This window comes from Mastigoproctus giganteus, chromosome 1 (assembly GCF_048544385.1).
Source record: "Mastigoproctus giganteus isolate SK-2022 chromosome 1, ASM4854438v1, whole genome shotgun sequence".
Lineage (NCBI taxonomy): Eukaryota > Metazoa > Arthropoda > Arachnida > Uropygi > Thelyphonidae > Mastigoproctus > Mastigoproctus giganteus.
Window position 1 is genome coordinate 64,114,868 of NC_143575.1, and position 20,779 is coordinate 64,135,646.

Sequence of the window (20,779 nt, forward strand, 5' to 3'; positions counted from 1 at the left end):
AAAAAAAAAAAAAAAAGAGAAAAAAAGAGAAACCCTTGTATTTTATTTTGTTGGGAAATTCCCTTGTTATGTTCTGTGCTTGTTGAACTTGTGTAAAAATCTATATTTCAAAGTTTTATTACTATTGGATAGCACGCCAGGCCACTCAAAAGATATAAGTTGTCCAAACGTTGAAGTTATGTTTCTACCACCACAGTTGTACTAGGTTAATACAACTTCTTTCATTCAGCAATTTGTTCTGGGCATTATATTCACCTTTAAAACTCATTAAATTGTTACAATGGATTTTGGAAAAAATTGATTCTGAATCTATTGAAGTAATGGGAGCATGGAAACAGTTCTCAATTGTGGACTGTATCAGAATCATAGCTTTATCGCTCAAAGAAGTAAAACCGTCAATGTTAAATATGTGTGGAAAAATGTATGGGCAGAGACTTCATTCAGGAAATAAGGTCGAGCCGGCAGAAAATGGAATCGGTGCGATAATAGAACTTGCTTCGGGCGCCTCCGTAGCCAGGTGGGCAGGAGCAGCAGTGTGTAGCACATGCTTCTTGATTAGATTGGGGTTCGAGCCTGTGACCACCAAATACAGAGGATATGGAAAGGTCAGGGAATGACCACCGCATATCCCCGGAGCAATATGGCCTTAGTTGCTAATGCTCCTAAAAACCAAATAACAAAAAAACAACAGAACTTACTACATCAGTAGGAGGGAAAGGTTTTGATGATGTGACTACTGAAGCCCTCGTGGGTAGCACAGTTGATAGAATTGCCCTCTTCCCCACATCGGGCGGAAAAGACCTGAGTTTGAATCCTGTCGATGATGGGAGGAATATTTATCGGTCCTTTTCACAACGTGGCTGAGTTAGTTGGGCTCAGGTGTTGAAGGTACCATGGTTTTTTCCCTCCCGGAAACTTTGGTTTTTCGCCTATAAAAACAGAAAATCAGCCGCAGGACACACGCAATTTATAGACAATATACGCAGAACAACATGGCCTTAGTCACCAATCCTCTAAAAAAAAAAAAAAAAAAAATTGATTATTGAAGATGTTCAAGAATTACTGGTAGAAAAAGTGGCTGGTGAAGTGGATTTGGTGGAAATAGCATCCGAGATAAAACCGAATAAATTCAGATGATGATGGTGCAAATGAAATTTCTGAAGTTCCAAATTTATACTAAAAAGCATACGGGAAAGTTAGCCGAGCAATTAGAATTTTATTTTTTGAATACAGATTCTTGAATGAAAGGAGCCCCAAGTTCAAAAGGGAGCCTCAAAAATGCTTAGTTCCATACAATGAAATTCACGAAGATGTATGAAGCAAAAGCAAAAATAAAGCAGATTACTGCTCTTTTAAAGATAGCAGAAGATAACACGAAATCTGGAATGGTGTATTTTTGTTAGTTTTTTTAACAAAACAGTGTATTTTTGTTAGTTTTTTTAACAAAACAGTGTATTTTTGTTGGTTTTGTTAACATTTTGTTAATGAAATAGTGTATTTTTGTTAATTTTGTTAACGAAATAGTGTATTTTTGGAATGTAACCCCTCCCTTTTTGTACTTTTTCTTAGTCCTGTATAACGTACAACATGACATTTTATAGGAACCTAACTACCGCGTTATACGAGGGTTACCTGTACAAAATATAAAGTTTTTCAATTTTCATTGTAAATATTCTTATTATGTATATTATAGAAAACTTTTAAAGTGCCATGCAGACATCAGGTCATTTAAAAATTTTCTGCTCAGAGCAGTGGCAGGTCCGCGCAGCTGTAAAAAAATTAGAGGGAATTTGCTCAAGACTGAAGTCTAAGAATTTGCTGCCCCGGAATAGTATATTCATAGTATAGATATTGTGAAAAGAATTGTTTTCCCATATTTCTGAAGAAGGCTCGATGATGTATTGCAACAACATTCCTGTAGTTACTAAATTTTATGCCAGCTAACAGAGTGGAGGCTATTTATTGACTCATCGAAGCAAAGCCTCATAGGAGTTCTCCTTCATATTGGAAACAAGTATGCATCCATTTTTATAGCTCATTCAGCACAATTAAAAGAAAACTACTAAATTGTTGAGCTTATTTTGAAAAAAATTCAGTACATGGATCATGTTTTTTTTTTGGTGTGTGTTGAGATTTTGAAGTTATTGGTTTGCTACTTGCCCAATGGCTTAATTACACAAAACTACCTTGCTTTCTGTGTGATTGGGATAGTTGAGCAAAAAGTGAACATTGGGAAAAGGTTTGTCCACTATTATTTTGCCCTTTTGTTTTGAAATTCATCAGATTGGTCCACTTGATATCAATGGTTAGATTGTTGATGATCCTGCTCAGATAATGAACTAGGTGGTGCATGTTTGGAAGGCATACAGTTGTCTTTACTGCATACTTATTGTGTCTTTGTATATATGCCATATGTTTGCGGTATTATTATTATTAGACATATGGTGCAAGGAAGCCTGAGGCTTATACTGCACCAGCCAAAATCTGAATTACCGAGAGAGAGAGAGAGAGAGAGAGAGAGAGAGAGAGAGAGAGAGAGAGAGAGAGAGAGAGAGAGAGAGAGAAGTAGAAGGGAATCACCAAGAAAGAGAAGAATGATGTTATCCAACTGAGGACTCTGGGTGTGCCAAGCCCATACTCACCAGATGTGAGCCCCTTGGGTTAATATTATTGTTTTATTGGGAACTTTTGATTTAGTCCTATTGAATGATGGCATTTGTGGATAAATGTTTTTTAATTAGCCTATATGCCTGGTTTGACTGATTGTTCTTTTATTTTTTTTCTCTATAATAAAGTAAATTAAATAATTATAGCTAATATTAATGACAGTTAATGAGTAATATTTTATTTTAACCTAAAGGATGTTTTCTTTATCCTCATACAGGATGAAAGTCAGTGGAGAACTACCAGTACTGAATTTGAGTTTCACAGAGAATAATTTACTTCAGTTATTGAACCTAGCATTAAGTATACCCTTACCAGAAGCGGAACCCTCTCCTCCTCTTGATGAATACAAAGTTTTAGTAAGTATTAGAAATTTTGGATTTTTATATTTATTCATTTACTTTTTTACAGCTGTCAGATTTTTTTTTTCTTTAATTCTTTTAGCAGCATGGCATGCTGGTATATCAAGAACTGGAAATTGGCGAAATAATAAGCACTTAAACCTGCATGGAGTGTAATCTGCCTTTCATTTCTTAAAGAATTGCAGATTATTTTCAGATGTGTTTTGTGGTACTTTCTGTACCAGTGAACATTTTAATGCTGTCCTTATGAGACCATCAGCCTCACAAAGCAAATTTTGGTATGCAGTGTTGATGTAGAAGGCTTACTTCTTATATCACAATTAAATTACAACCCTCCCCACCAGTGGTTTTTTCTACTGATAATAGGCCTCGCCGGGAATCCAAGTTTGTGTGCTTTGATGTTTACAATGGATGCTTTAAATTCTTTTGTTAAATTAATTAGAGATTCAAATCCAAAATATGTTCTTGGAATTTTCGTTGCTTTTGAAGGGGCTTTTGATAATTTGCCTTGCAAAATACTCCCATCAGCTTTATAGCGTCATAGTGGATTGTTTTAAGGAAAGATCTTTTACGGTTTAGTCTATTTTGAATTCGTTAACTAGATCTGTTATTCGAGGATTCGCAGGTATCTGGTTTTGGGCCACTAATGTGGAAATTGGTATTAGAGGATTAGTTACGGAAGGAATATAGTCATGTTGATATGATTTCATATGTAATATTAGTTGAAGGCTCTTCACGGCTGCAAATTGAACAAAGATCTAATGAAATAATAAAAGATCTGAATGCTTGTGTGACTTCCATAAATTAATAATATTCAGGTCAAAAACAAGAATATTATTGCTACAGGGGCACCTATCTGTTCGAGGAATCTCAGAATCTCATGTGCTAATTGGTTGTGAAAGTTTATAGTCCATTAAGAATATTAAATATATTCAAGTCTTAATTGGCAGATGTCTTAAATTTGACACCCATATCAATTTTCTATCTGAAAAAGTTGCAAAATTTGTTAACATGATAGCAAGAATTACTAGCAAGGTTTAGGGCAGTGGTCTCAAACTGGCGGCCCGCGGGCCGCATCTGGCCCCTGAAGCAATTTTACACAGCCTGCGAATACATTTCAATTATGTATTTGTTGTAAATACAGTGCTTATAATTTTAGAGACTTAGAGATATGGACTGAGCTTATGTGTGCGACTGCTATTGAAGGAAAAAGAGATAGAATGAATAGGTTGGGGCTTTGTCTTTGTCACTGTATGCTTGTATGCCAGGCCACGTGACTGGGGTAAGGTGGGAGAACTTCCCACGTCGGTACAATCAGTAAATTTAGTTCGCCAGCCGACAGTTGGTGGCGCTTCAGTATTGTGGTGTTTCCGATTTTTTCTATTGAGTTGGTACTTCTGATATATATTTTCCGTGAGTCGGCCACTAGTTGGTTAGCTGGATGCACAGCTGCGCAGTTCCTATGGCTATATAGATGGAGACAAACTAATGTACGGCCCATCAGCTGCTTTCAGATCATGCATTCGGCCCGCATGCAATTTGAGTTAGAGACCACTGGTTTAGGGTATTAGAGGTAGGGCACTAATTCTTCTTTATGACTGTGTTTTCCTTCATATTGCTTTTTATGGTATCTCAGCTTCAATAGACTGTGTTAATTTAAAAAAAAAAACATGTAAGAAAACTGTCTTCCATTCTCAGGATGATGCTCCTGAAAATGGCTCTAGTTTGTAAAACTGTCTCCACTGATGTGCTAGAGATTTTCACAAGGAAAATGCCAATTGACCTCTTTCTGATTTACAGTGTAATGATTTTTAACATTTGGCATGGAATTCCTTTTATTATTCGTGATCTTGAGTTGGATTTGGCTAATGATCCTAAGAATGAGGCCAAACAAATCTTAGACATCTTAATGACTCTTTGGAATCATGGATGGGCTAACTCAAATAAAGGTGAACTAATTCGTAGGTTCTTTCCCTCTGTTTTGATTTTCTGCCAGAAAAATGGTTTGTGCCTAATCTACAAACTGTTTTTATTAACTGGTTGTGGCTCATTTTTAGCAAAGCTGAATCAGCTGGGTGTTTCGGAAAGGTCATAGTGTCACTGCATGGCTCTGGAGACATGTTTTATATTATTGTCGTGAGTACTCACATGCTGTTGTGAAAAAAGAAATCATGAAAAGATTAACATTTGTGTTGTACTGCCATACTGAATTTTTATTTGCTGTTCCTAATCTTGTTTACCTGACTGAGGGCAATAAGGCTCAATTAATACTGAAGAAGATTTTCAAGCTTTTCAAAATTTTCCAAGAAATTTCAGAGAAGTTCAGTGCTTCTGTTTACAAGGGATGAATAATGATAATCATGTTCCCTTGTAAACAGAATAATCTTATTGGACAATTTATGTACAGTTGAACTTGGTTATAACGAGAATGGAAATAACGAGATCACGGTTCTAATGAGCAAAAAGCCGTAATGATTTTAATTTACATGTACAGTATTCCCATACAATCACTCACTGTTATAATAAGCATACTACACAGATATACCATACAAATTTTGGTAACTATGCAAATGCTCTTAATTGCTTGGGTAGTTGGAAAAACCCAATTCTTGGAATAGACAAAAAATAAAAAGGGCAACTTAGCTTTTATGACCACCCACATTGGATTAGCGGCCGGTTTATGACCTTGTCCTTTCTGGGATGGGGGCTCTACAATAGTGCATTGCTGTTCTGCTTATCGCATTACCCTATTTACAGATTGTCTTGTATTCACCGAACCATAAATTTATTTCGGGACTTCTAAGAATTCTGGAAACGAGACTTCTAAGAATTTTGTATGCATTTCGGGAACACTAAGAACTTTGTATGCAGATCACTTTACTGTCATTTTAAAGTAAAATCAATTAGAAATGAACCCTTCCTTTGGAAACATGTCTACTAACAAAAGAAAGTTATTTGGAAATTATTTGTGAGTTAGAAAGTGGTGCAAAAAATGTTGAAGCGTTTAAAAAGTTTTTTTTGTACTCTTCAACAGCATTAGCAAAGTCACATGATGCAAGAAAGCAAGCTTATGTAGCATCAGCCAAAAAAAAAAAAAAAAACACCCTTTATTTCATTCAGCTGCTCAAAAATGTCAACCAAATAGGCAAGGTGCATGATCCATTCCTCATCATCCAATCAGACAAAAAATTTCATATTACCCTGACTTCAAAAAATAATTTGAGCTCATTACTAAGCTCAAAATACTCAGAGTTACATTTCCTCTTGAAAGTCATCAAATGTTTTTGTGTGGAAAAGAAGCAAATGGTGGCCTGCATCCATGTCAATACCTAACTGCTTGAAAAGTCATGAGTTGAGAGAGCTCCTCCTTTGACAAAATTCACAATTTGAATTGTTTGATCCAAAACCTTCCCTAGTGGAGTTGGAAGTGTTTTTGAGGCCAGTGCCCGACAATTATCCCCAGGGGTTCACATCTGATGAGTATGGGCTGGCACACCCAGGGTCCGAGCTGGATTCATTATTCTTCTCTTTCTTTGTGACTTCTTTACTTCTCTCTCTCTCTCTCTCTCTCTCTCTCTCTCAAGGTAACTTGGGAATTTTTTTTAGCTGGTGCAGCATAAGCCTCAGGCTTCCTTGCACCATATGGCTAATGATAATAATAATAGTGGATCATATAATGAATGCCTTTCACTTTTGGAGCTCGCTTTTTTCACACTTACTTGAAATCCAGATTTTGTCCCCAACATAGCTGGTGCTCCATCTGTACAGCACCCACAGTCATTATGCCTCAAAAGATTTTCTAATTCAAAGAGAGATGAAACCTTTTCCAAAATATCTGAGGCCTTGGTTGTTGTTTCAAGAGGAGAACAAAAGAGAAACTCCTCTTTAAATGAACCTGAGTGAACATATCTTGCAAACACCAGCAACTTTGAGAACGATGCTGCATCAGTCGATTCATCAAGTTGAATTGAAAATAAGCCAAATGCCGCAGACTTGATCCTTGATGTCTCTGGCCATGTCACTGATTCTTCTTTGAACAGTACTGTTTGATAATGAAACTGCTAAAAGTTTTTTTCTCCAATCCATTTCACAACACAATTTCCACCATTTTGAGAGCACAAGGTTTGATCAAAGTTTCTCCAATTTTATGTGTTTTTTTCTGCTTTGCTATCAACAGTGCTGTGACATAAGAAGCTTCAGTAGCTTTGTGGTTCATTTCTTGGAATACCCCAAGAAATGAACCACAAATGTTGAATCCAGCTTCATCTTTTTGAGAGCATTCCCATGACGTTCAAAACAGCTTTTGTCCTTGTTCTTATATTGAGGATGAACAGTCTGTAAATGTTGCTTCAACTTCTTTGGTTTCATAGAATCATTTGACAAAGCTTTGCTACAAGTACCACATTGAGACCTTTCTACTCTGTTGATGATGATGGACGTGAATCCATGTTAAATATATGAATCATCATACCCTCTTTTTTGACACTCATGATGGGCTCCAAAATCTGTGGATAAAAAAAAGAAAAAGTCAAATATAACTATAAATTGAATATTTCCACAGATCAAAAAATGAAATATTTATCTTTATTTTTTTATTTTTATTTATTTATTTTTATCTAAACCCCAAACACGAGAGGTATTAGAACCTATAGTACTTAGTGCCTTGCTTGAGTTGGAGGTTGAGAAGGCGAAAGAAGATATTTGTTGACATTGGACTTGAACTTCTGTAGACTGTAATTTTCAGGAAATACGTATGAAGGAAGGTTGTTCCAGAAAACAGCAGTTGAATGAATAAATGAGAAAGATGAAAAGTTGGTTCTGTGAGTTTGAAGTTGGACAGTAAATGGATGTTGGCCGGTGACAGCACGTGTTCGGACTGGTTTGAAAGAGAGAGTGGGAATTATAGAAGCCAATTCAGAAGAACAGTGCCCATGGAAGTATCTGTAGAAGAGACATGCAGCAAAAGACATGCAGCAAAGTATGTCTCTGAGACAGCGAGTGGAGAGACTGTTAGAGATGAATCATTAATTAATGTAACTGCCCTCTTCTGAATGGAATCAAGAAGCCTGAGAGAGGTTTTGGGGACACCACCCCAGATGTGGGAACAATATTCCGTGCCAGGCCTGGTTTGTGATTTATCCAGAGTGAGCAGCTGCTTGGAAGAAAAGGCCGAGAGCGAAAGCGAAAACCAAGTTTTTTAGATGCAGAAGAAGCAATATTTGTAATGTGCTTGTGCCAAGAGAGAGATTAGAAGTCAGGGTAATCTCCAAAAGAGATATATCATTTTGCCTAGAAATCGGAGTATCACTAAAGATAAGCATAGGAGCAGAAGAATCCTTTTTGCGAGATATAAGACAAGACTGAGTTTTAGAAGGATTGAAATCAACTAAGTTGTCTTTGCCCCACTGGAGAATTGCCTGAAGATCGGCATTTAAGGAATTGGAAGCAGATTTTCGAGAAGTTGAAGCTGATTGAACAGGGCAACGTTTCTCAAAATGGAAAGTGGAATGCAATGCTACCATCGGCAAAACTATGGATAGGATTTCCAGTTAGTGGAAGAAGGTCATTAATATACAAGAGGAAAAGAGTGGGCGAAAGAACTGAACCTTGGGGGACACTGGCATTAGTGGAGAAGTTAGAAGACAGAGAGCCATCTATCATCACCCTCAGTGAGTGATCAGAGAGAAAACTGGATAACCAATTACTAAAAGCAGTTGGCAAACCATAAGATGGAAGCTTGTTTAGAAGACCTTTATGCCAAACACAATCGAAAGCCTTTGAGATGTCAAGAGCAACTACTTGCTCTTGACATCTCAAATTTCTGCCTTTCTATTGAATTAGTCCATAAATGGGTAACATAAGCCAGAACCTCACCAGTGGATCGACACTGACGGAATCCATACTGGTGTGAACGTTGATCAGACGGAAGGTTTCTAGGTAGTTTAAGAGTTGTGGGTTAATTGATTTCTCCCTTACTTTAGAAAGAGTAGAAGTAATTGCAATGGGACGATAATTGGATTGGAGGGATTTGTCACCCTTTTTAGGAACTGGCTGGATATGAGAAAATTTCCAAGCAGAAGGAAAAACACCTTTGGAATAAGAAAGTGAAAAAAGGTGGCAAAGAATAGGAGTAAGTTCAGGAGCACAGGTTTTGAGAACAAGTGGAGAAATACCATTGGGACCTGGAGCTTTCTTAGCATCAAGATTCGTCAAAATCCTTCTGACATCCTTTTGACGTAAGACCACAGGAGGCATTGAATGGAGTGTGTTGGGAATGGTGGGAGGTGTTTTACCAAGATCATTAATACATGATTTGGAAGAAAAATGGGAATGCTAGCAGGTCAGCTTTATCCTTGGCTGAAGTGACAACAGAAGCATCTGGTTTGGACAGAGGTGGGAGCAGAGAAGGGCAGAAGTTGTGGCAAGGGACCAGAATGCTCGGCTACCATTGGGCAAGAAGCAAGTTTATTTCTTAATTAATCATCTTCATTTCACATCTGGTAAGTATGGGCTTGGCACACCCAAAGTCCTGAGCTGGATATCTTGGTGATTCCCATCTACTTCTGTCTCTCTCTCTCTCTCTCTCTCACACACAGGGTAATTAAGAAATACAACCCACAGCAGCTGAAGTGGAGAGAGACGAGGTTATGATATCCACAATAGAGGACAAGTGGAAGAAGCCCATAACAGAATTTGAAGAAATTGACCCCACAAAGACTCATGTGATACCAAAGCAGAGGCTGAATAGAACCTTGTGGAGAGTCACAGACCACCTCAATCGGTACATAATATGATTATTTGGAGCATTACCTCAACAGCAATGGTGCAACACTGGAGGCCATCCACACTGCTGTGTATTGTGCTGCAGTATGGGCCACGAGGATTAATGGAAGAGAAATGAGGGACCATCAGCAGAAGAAACGAAAACAGAAGGAATCGCCAACTTGGGAAAGAAGGCTACAGCAGAAGATAGAATAATTAAGAGTCAAGATATGCCAATTGACCCAGTACCAACGAAGCAATAGAAGTAAGAAATTAATTAAAGTGAAGAGCATCCTCAAGAGAGACAGCGTCCACAGCAAACATCAGATAAAAAATCAGAGAATAGCAGAGTCCATGGACACATTGAAGCAGAACCACCTTGAACTCTGCAAGAGACTACGCTGATACAAAGAGAGCTCCCAGAGGAAAATAAACAACCTAATCTTCGATGAGGACGAAAGAGGCTTCTACAGGAGTCTCGGAGAAGATGGAAAAGAAGAGAACAGACCACCTGAGCAGAAGATGATTGAGGAGTTCTGGGGAAACATCTGGAGTAGGGAAATAAGACATTACAGCCGAGTCCCCTGGATAGAACTAGAATGCAAGAAAACCAAGGACGTACAAAAAATGAGATAATGTCAGATTTGGGAATAAGTAAAACAGACAATCAAGAACTATCACAACTGGCGAACTCCAGGAATAGATAATGTCCACAACTACTGGTACAAAAAGCTCACTTGCACACACAAGCAACTGGCAGAGTAGTTCACCCAAATGATAAAGGTACCCAGAGACAATGCCAAAGTTTCTCACTCAACGAATCACATATCTGAAGCCTAAAGATGAAGATACAAGAAACCTAGCGAAATATATGCCAATCATCTGCCTTCCAACAATGTACAAGGTACTCTCCACTTGGAGAGCCAGAACATAATGGCTGAACAGCAGAAAGAATGCAAGTGGCTGAGCAAAGGATGAACGGAGCAATTAACCATAGATTCTGCAGTTATGGAGCAACCCAACAAGAAGCGGCGCAGCATGTATGCAGCGTACCTCAATTACCGCAAGGCCTTTGACTCCGTGCTTCATAGCTGGATAATAGAGGTGCTGAATATCTACAAAGTCAATCTGATAATGACAAACTTCCTAGGAGAAAATGGCAACATGGAGTACCACCATTAAGGGTGAAAACATCATAACCATGCCAATCCTCATCATGATAGGAATCTTTCAGGGAGATGCCCCAAGCCCGTTGTGGTTCTGTCTAGCAATTAACCCACTATCCACCATGCAACAGTAGCAGGTATGGACATAACCTCAAAGATGGAAGGAAGAACATGTACACCCTCACCCACCTGATGTACACAGATGATATCAAGCACTACGTGGGAACCGAGAAACACCTGCAGGAACTACTGCAGATCACCAAAGAATTCAGCAATGACATTAAAATTCAGTTTGGTCTAGAGAAATACAAGGCCCACAGATTACACCAGGTAAAATTTGTCAACCGAAACTACCACCTGTAGACTGGTAAATAGATCAAAGCCATGGCAGAGGGAGAGGCCTACAAATACTTGGGGATGATGCAGGCTCAGCAATTACAGCACAAGGAGATTAAGGCCTGCCTGACTGAAAAATACCATCAGACATAAACATACCATCAGACATAAAGCCATAAACACCTATGCAGTCTGTGTGTTAACATACTCCTTCGGTGTCATAGATTGGAGTAACACTGAGCTGGAGGATATGAAAAAGACAAGGACAATTTTGACCAAGAGCAGCCAGCATCACCTGAAATCTGCTGTGGAGAGACTGACAATTTCCCAGAAAGATGGAGGAAGGGACATGATAGACCTCATTGAGCAACAGAAGACAGCGATAGTTAACCTGAAGAATTACTTTCAGAAACACACAGCTGCTCTGCAGCAGGCCATAAGGAAGATAGACAAGTGGTATACCCCACTCAACCTAAGCGAGGATTCCTACCCCAACCAGGAGGAACAAATGAAGCTAGAAACATGGGTAGAGAAGACACTCCATGGTAGACACTACAATGATCTCCATCAAGATCACATAGATAAAATTGCTTCCAATGCATGGCTCACAAGCAGGACGCTCTTCCCCGAGACTGAACGTTTCATGCTCGCTATCCAAGACCAGGTAATAAACACCACAAAATGTAGAAAATACATCGCCAAGGAGCCTGGAGTGTCTGATGACATGTATCCATGATGCGAACTGGCCTCAGAAACAATCCAACACATCACCGTGGGTTTCAAGGTGATCACCCAGACTGAGTACACTCATAGACACAACCGTTTAGCCAGGATAATACATCAGAAACTAGCAAGGAAATAGCAGTTGATTGAAGAAAGTGTACCGTACTATAATTACAAACCCCGGGCAGTACTAGAGACCCGAACCCACAAGCTGTACTGGGACCATGCCATAATAATGGATAGCACCATCCCGCACGACAGACCGGATATAACGCTTGTGGACAAGAAGGAAAAAGCTGCCTATCTGATTGACATAGTGGTACCCAACACTGGCGACCTGAAGAAAACCCATGGGGAAAAAATCAGGAAGTACAAGAACCTAAAACAATAGATCAAAGAGATGTGACATATGCAACAAGTAACGACCATCCCCAGCATTGTGTCAACCACTGGTATGGTGCCAAAGACCCTACATAATAGTCTAACAGCAATAGATTTCCCACCGAACACCTACAAGGAACTCCAGAAAGCCTTGAACACCTGTAGGTTAGTCAGAGAGTTCCTCGACCAACAGTAACACCAGTCATAACAACAACCACCCTGTGTACTTGGTAGCAATACTCATCACAAGGTGGCTCCCTCAATCAGGGAAAAATAATATAAGAGCAATAATAATATTAATAATAATTAGGTAGTACATGAACCTGAGATATGAGGTCAAGGAGATGTGGCATATGCAAGAAGTAACAACCATCCCGATCATTGTGTCAACCAACGGTATAGTGCCAAAGACCCTGCATAGCAGCAATAGGTCTCCCAGAGAACACCTACAAGGAACACCAGGAAGTCACAATCCAGAACACCTGTAGGATAGTCAGAGAGTTCCTCGACCAACAGTAACACCAGACATTACAACCACCCTGTGTACTTGGTAGCAGTACCCATCACAGAGTGGAATCCCCCAATCAGAGAGAAATAATATAAGAGTAATAATAATTTTGTTTCGTTTCTTAGCACTGCCAGCACCTGTACTTCCTGTTGGTCCCTTTCCCATCACCATTGCAATAAGTAAATAGGAATGAAGATAAAATTCTGAAAATTTGTTTTTTATATGATTGACAATTTTAGTAAAGGAGAACTCATTTCACCATAATAACGTAAAAATCCACAGAATTCCAGTTATCGGTATTATCGCAAATGCAATAAGATCAAGTTTACCACCCATTACTATTAGATTGCGGTAACAGTAAAGTCCAATAAACCGGAAAGTGCAAATTGTTTTTATTCTTTTATGGTAGTGACCTCCAGAAATGTGCTTTAGAAAAATATCACAAAAGCATTTAAAATTGATTCTTAGAACAGAATATATGATAATGATGAAAGTGTAGTACAATTTCCATTATAAAAATGACGTTTTAGAGAGATAAATAGCTTAGTTATATAGCGAAAATTTTAACTTCCAAAGCCTTTGAGCGAATTACCAAAAAAAAAAAAAAAAAAACCACAATGTTTTATTCGTATCATCACATTACAATATTTTCACGATACCTCCCTTTATTCCTACGAGATTGATATATGTTTCCCCGAATTTTTTAAGTTTGCACTGGTCGACGAAAACCTATGTAAAGCCGAATTTCTGTAAGTGAAGTATTACGTAAGTTGGGGAGTGGCTGTACTACCCAGAGCATTTGAAGTGGAAAGAGACGAGGTTGTGATATCAAGAAGATATCTAGATATCAAGAATTAAAGTGGAAGAAGACCATAAACAGAATTCAAAAGAATGGATCCTACAAAGACCCATATGATACCAAAGCAGAGGCCCAATAGAATCCTGTGGGGAGTCACAGACCACCTGAATTGGAAATAATACCGCATTACCTTAACAACAATGGTGCAACACTGGAGGCCATCCACACAGCCGTGTTGTGTGCTGCCATAGCAGCAACTAGAATTAAATGAAGAGAAACGAGGGACCTGCAGCAAAAGAACCGAAAAAAGAAGGAACTGCCTGCATGGAAAAGAAGACATCAGCAGAAGGCAGAAGTAAGAGTCAATATAGGCCAATTGACCCAGTACCAACAGGTAATAGTTGTAAGAAATTGATTGGAAAAGTGAATAGCTTCCTCAAGAGAGAGAGAGTGTATGCAACAAATGCGAGACCAAAAATCAGAGAATAGGGGAATACTTGGACACACTGAATCAGAACCTCCTCACAATTAGCAAGAGAGTGCGCTGATACAAAGAGTACTCCCATGGGGGAAAAAAGACAACTGGAATGGACCACCCGAGCAGAAGACGATCGAGGAGTTCTGGTGCAACATATGGAGCAGTGAAGTAAGATGTAATAAGAGAACAGCTGAGCCCCTAGATAGAATTAGAATGGAAGAAAACCAAGGATGTACAAGAGATGAGACAGTGAGATATTCGGGAGGAAGAAGTAAAACAGTCGACCAGGAACTCCCACAACTGGAGAACCCCAAGAATAGATAACGTCCACAACTACTGGTACAAGAAGCTCACTTGCACGCACAAGCACCTGGCAGAGCAGTTCACCCGAATGATAAGGCACCCAGGGACAATCCCGAAGATTCTAATTGACCAGCTGCATAACCAAGAAGATATCAGGCCACTTGGAGAGCAAGAACATAATGGCCAAACAGCAGAAAGGATGTGAGCAGAAGGGCAAAGCATGCACGGGGAAATTAACCATAGTTGCTGCAGTTATAGAGCAAGCCTACAAGAAGCTCAACCTGTACATTGCCTACATTGATTACCACAAGGCCTTCGACTCTGTGCCTCATAGCTGCTAATAGAGGCGCTGATGATCTACAAAGTCAATCTGACAGTGACAAACTTCCTAGAAGCAACGATGATGAAGTGAAGTATCATCCCCATCAGGAGAGGAATCGTTCATGGAGATGCCTTGAGCCCACTGTTTCTGCCTAGCACTCAACCACTGTCCACCATGCATAACATCAGCAAGTATAGATATAACCTCAGAGAAGGATGGAAAATGGTGTACACCGTCACTCATGTACATGGATGACATCAAGCTCTATGTGGCAACTGAGAAGCAACTCCAGCAATTCCTCTGGATCACCCATGAATTCAGCAATGATATGAGGATGGATTTTGGTTTAGACAAATGCATGATCCGCAGATTGCATCAAGAGAAATTAGTCAGCTGAAACTATGAACTGCTGGTAAAGAGATTGAAGCCACGACAGAGGGAGAGACTTACAAATACCTGGGAATGATGCAGGCTCAGCCTTTATAGCCTGTCTGACTGAAAAATACTACCAGATAAACAGAAGCCTGCTGAAAGCAAAGCTGAATGGAGGGAACACAGTTAAAGCCATGAACACATATGCAGTTTCAGTCGGTGCTAACACACCGACTGAAACTACATAGATTGGACTAACACCAAGATGGAGGATATCATGAGAAAGACAAGGATAATGATGACCAAGAGCCACCAGCACCACTCTAAGTCAGCCATGGAGAGACTGACAATAGCTTGGAAAGAGGGAGGGGCCTGATAGACTTCATCGAGCAACAGAAAAGAGTGATAGCTGACCTGGAGGATTACTTCTAGAAAAGCACAGCAGCACTCTACCAGGCCATAAGGAAGATAGGCAAGCGGCAAGTGCCACTGAACCTAAGCAAGGAGTGTTCTTGCACCAAGATGGCACAAACCAAGCTTGAAAGATGGGCAAAGACGACACTCCATGGTAGACACTGCAATGACCTCCATCAAGATCACGTAGATAAAATTGCTTCCAATGCATGGCTCACGAGTGGGACTCTCTTCCTTGAGACTGAATAATTCATGATTGCCATCTAAGACCAGATAATCAGTATCAGAAAGGAATGAAAATACATGAAGCTGCCTGGCCTCAGAAATGATCCTACACATCACCGTGGAATGGAAGATAATCACCGAGATGAAGTATACTTGCATACACAACCAGGTAGCCAGGATAGCCCCGGGAGCTCACATCTGGTGATTGTGGGCTTGGCACACTCAGGGTCCTGAGATGGATATCATCATTCTTCTCTTTCTTGGTGATTCCATTCTACTTCTGACTCTTGTTTTCTTTCCCTTGGGGTAATTCAGAATTTTTTTTTTCCCGACTGGTGTAGCATAAGCCTCAGGCTTCCTTGCACCATATGGATGATAATAATAATAATAATAATAATAATAATACATCAGAAACTAGCAACGAAATACCAGTTGATCAAAGAAAGCATACTGTGTTAGAAGCAAAAACTCTAGCCAGTACTAGAAATCCCAACCCACATGATAAACTGTGACGGTGCACAAGACAATCTAGCATAGCAGACAGGACACAATCCTTGTTGACAAGAAGGAAAAGGCCACCTAATAACACCAGATATAACAGCAACCACCCTGTGTATTTGGTAGCAATACCTGTCACGAGGTGGAACCCCCCCCCCTTCCAGTCAGGGACAAATAATATAAGAGAAACAATAATAATAAAGAAATCAAAAATAATAAAAATATAAAGGAAATCCAATAATTTAAGTAATAAAATGTTTAATTTGCAGAGCTCAAATAATGATGCCTGATCCATGGGTACTCTTACACTTTATTGTGCCTATATAATCCTGATATAATCTAGAACTTTGATTGGGATTCTCCTTCACATTGGGTATTTTTTGTAAATAAGAGTATATTCAATGTTTTTTATTCTATATTTTATAATAATCTATTTTTAAATATCTCTTTTTGGCCATAATGTCTTATTTCATGATTGTTGCTATAATGAAAGGGATATTTTGTTTTTGTGCTTATAGGATTGTTGATCAAGAAAAATATTAATGAAAAAAATGTGCTCATGCTGTAATTTTATAATTTTGGAGTCAAATAGGATGTTTTTGTAAAACATTTCTTGTTACTCTTAATAGACTATTTTATGAAAATATTGTTTCATATAAAAAAAAAATAAAAAAAATTAAGAAATATCTGCTTGTGGCTGTATCATAAGTTATCAAATGTTGTGTGGGATTTTGTTTACATGCATTCGGCTTTATTCTCAGCAAAGCTATGAACTCTTAGGCACTGGGATGAGATACAAACTGCCAGAGGGGTCTTGCTTCTGCATCCATTGCCTGTGAATCAATACTAAAATTAACACAAGGAAAATTATGTAGAAGGATATTTTTTTACTTCATTTTCTTTTTAAAAATCATAGTATAAAAATAACAGTCTTGAAATTTTGCATGAAATTTGTCATATACAGTGTGTCTCAAAAATATTGGTACAAACGTTTGGGGGAGGTAGGTAACATCTAAAGGAATGTGAATTGCATAGGAACCCATAACTGGAAACGTCACAAGAAAGTGGTAGCAGAGGCAGAAGAAGTAGAAATGGCACAAGACAGTAATTAGTGGCAAACATTTATTTGACATAATATTAACAATGGAGTACAAGATGGATGCATTTCATGATGCTACAACAGATGCTTGAAGGTTCCACCAGGAGACGCGATGCATGCATGACACTGACGCAGCATGGATTGGCGGACATGGTCGAACACACCTGGTGTTTCTTTGACAGTAGCAGCATCGCAGATGAGTCTCGCCATGAGATCCATTTCCGACTCCACAGGCGATTCATACACGATAGATTTGAGGGCTCCCACAGAAATAAATCAAGGCTCGATAAATCAGGTGAGCATGGAGGCCAGGCAACGGGTGCACCACGGCTAATCCATCGACGCCCAAAACGCCTGTTCAAATGGTCACGAACACATCTTCCATAATGGGTAGGTGCCCCGTCATGTTGAAACCAAATGTTGCATCTCACATTTACTGGAACATCGTCAAGTAACTCTGGTAGAACTTGTTCAAGAAAGATACGTTATTTAGCGGGGTTCGTGCGGGATGGTAACAGGTATGGGCCGAATAAGCAGTCACCGACCATACTTGCCCACACATTTATTGCGAGGCAATGTTGTGTCACATGGGGGCGCACACCGAGTGGGGCCTCTGCTAATCCATACACAAGGTGCATGTCTGCCAACTCACAGTTCATATATCGATGATGCTCTTCTTGCAGCGACTACTGGTGCCTCCATAGCCGGGTGGGCAGGAGCAGCAGTGCATAGCACACGCTTCTTGATTAGACCGGTGTTCGAGCCCATGACTACAAAATACGAAGGATGCGGAAAGGCCAGGGAATGACCACCGCATATCCCCGGAGCAATATGGCCTTAGTTGCTAATGCTCCTAAAAACCAAACAACAACAACAGCTGCGACTACTGCTTGAATGAGTAAACCAGAAATTTCCCTCTCGCGAACTGATGAACAGCGCCGTGTACCGACTTACTGTGACGTTTACGGTTATGGGTTCCTATGTGATTCACATTCCTTTAGATATTACCTACCTCCCCTAAACGTTTGTACCAATATTTTTGAGCCACCCTGTATAAATGCCATATAAATATATTGAATTTATATTTGACGAATTCAATTTTCCAAATAAAATTCAAATGGCACCAAAATGTGCACCCATAAAGTGAATGTATTTTTTTTGTAGAAGTGTTGTTCACATACCAGTTTGCATGTTGTGCGGGCTGAAAAAACTGGAATCATACCCAAAATCAGCTAACTACTGATCTTTGAATGAAGAGGGTTTTAGAAATTCCTTCAGTTGTCAATGATAATTGAACCCAGGTCTCTACAAATGAGTGGCAAACAGCAATGTATCGTGCCAATTAGCCTGCCGTGGAAGGCTCCTCACATGGTATATTGGCTTTGTCATGAATTTAGAAAGGCCTGTGTTCAGCTGCTATTATAGAATGAAGGAACTTTATAAAGGCAACCATGCAAAACATGGTTGCCTTTATAACGGTTGTGCCGGATTGTCCTATCCATTCCTGGCTAAATGGTCGTGTCTATGAGTATACTCAGTCTGGGTGATCACCTCGAAACCCAGGGTGATGTGTTGGATTGTTTCTAAGGCCAGTTGGCATCGTCAATACGTTGCATCAGACAATCCAGGCTCCTTGGCGATGTATTTACTATAGTTTCTGGTGTTGATTACATGATCTTGAATTGGGAGCATGAATCCTTCAGTCTCAGGGAAGAGCATCCCACTCGTGAGCCATGCATTGAAAGCAATTTTATCTATGTGATCTTTGATGGAGATCATCAAACTTCTCTACCCAACTTTCTAGCTTCATTTGTGACTCCTGGTTAGGAGGGTACTCCTTGCTTAGGTTGAGTGGGGTATACCACTTGTCTATCTTTCTTATGGCCTGCTGGAGTTCAGCTGTGTGTTTCTGAAAGTAATCCTTCAGGTTAACTATCACTGTCTTCTGTTGCTCAATGAGGTCTATCAGGCCCCTTCCTCCATCTTTCCCCTTGACGTGGGCACCTGTACGTGGTGAGGGGACCTCCCAGTGACGTAGCTGGACTTCCAGACTAGTATCACTGGGATCCAACGCCCACAGCCCAGGTTCCAGGCTTACATCAATGGAATCGGGCGTGTTTGCAGTGCGGTGCGACCCGTGGAAATTCGGAAAGGGGGATCCTGGTGGTTGAGGGTCCCAGCTCCAATACACCACTTTGGCCCCTGCTTCGACAAGACGGGTGGTCCTGGAAGGCCCGGCTAGGATCAATCGGCTAGTAGGCTCGCCTGCGAGGGTCAACCGTGTGAATGCCACGCCCCTACCCTCATGGTCCGAGGGACAGGATTCAGGCTGGCGGCGGTGCGGGTATAGTGTCTGGGTAGCCCTGGCGTTCCACTCCCGAGCGAATTTATTGCGTGCCAGGTAGTGGGCATCCCTTTGGGCTCCGTGGTGGATGGGGAGCCCGGGCACTGAACCACTTCAAAACTTCATGAATCCTGATAAACATATTCCTTCAGGGGCCCCGACCCGGTCCCTATCTGAAAATATTGATGGAGAGGCAGATAGCATTATTGCTACAAAGAGGCAGCAAACTGAACAACCATCAGGGCCTGTCCCAAGGTTCTTAATAATGCATTCCACCAACGAAACACCGATTGGTAAAATGTCACCCTTTTTTATACAAAAAGGGTTGGATGGGTTAGCAGGTACACCGAAGTCAGTTAAGAGGCTCCGTTCTGGGGACCTCTTGATTGAAACAAAAAATGACAGGCAGTCTGACCATCTACGCTGAGTAACATCAATGGGAGGAATACCCATAACAGTGACACCACACAGAACACTAAATTCATCGAGAGGTGTCATTTCGGAGTGGAACCTTCTTGACGTCACCGAGGAGGAAATCTGCTCCGAATTAAAACCACAGGGAGTTATTGCCGTCAAGAGAATCACTGCGCGAAGGGATGGAAAAATTGTTAAAACCAGGAGTGTTATCCTGACTTTTAACTCTCCCAAACCTCCTGATGAGATTAAAGCTGGCTATGTCCAGTGCGTCCATATGTTCCAAATCCTTTATGGTGTTTTAAATGCCAGAAATATGGACATTCTCAAATGGCCTGCCGTGGAGTCCTTGCATGCGCTCAACGTGGTGCAAAGGACCACGAAACAACAGCATGTTCAGCCATGAAACCCACCTGCATTAACTGTGAAGGCGGACACCCGGCCTACTCACGAGCATGCCAGAGGTGGAAAGAAGAAAAAGAAATTCAACGGCTGAAGGCAGAGCTAAACATATCGTACCAGGAGGCAAGGAAAGCAGTGAAACCTCTCAACATCAAAAAACCTACCTACGCCCAGAAGGTAGCATGGAGGTGTTCCATTGGGACTCAG

General features: G+C 40.3%; 1 protein-coding gene across 4 annotated transcripts in view; it reads left to right on the plus strand.

The window, feature by feature from the left end:
* Vps13 (vacuolar protein sorting 13C) overlaps window positions 1-20,779 on the plus strand; it is a 1,645,987-nt gene that overhangs the window by 515,706 nt on the left and 1,109,502 nt on the right. For all 4 annotated transcript variants that reach the window (XM_090373229.1, XM_090373247.1, XM_090373239.1 and 1 more), the window contains exon 22: window positions 2,885-3,023. In XM_090373229.1, the coding sequence (XP_090229355.1) occupies window positions 2,885-3,023 (139 nt within the window). The remainder of the gene's footprint in view (window positions 1-2,884; window positions 3,024-20,779) is intronic.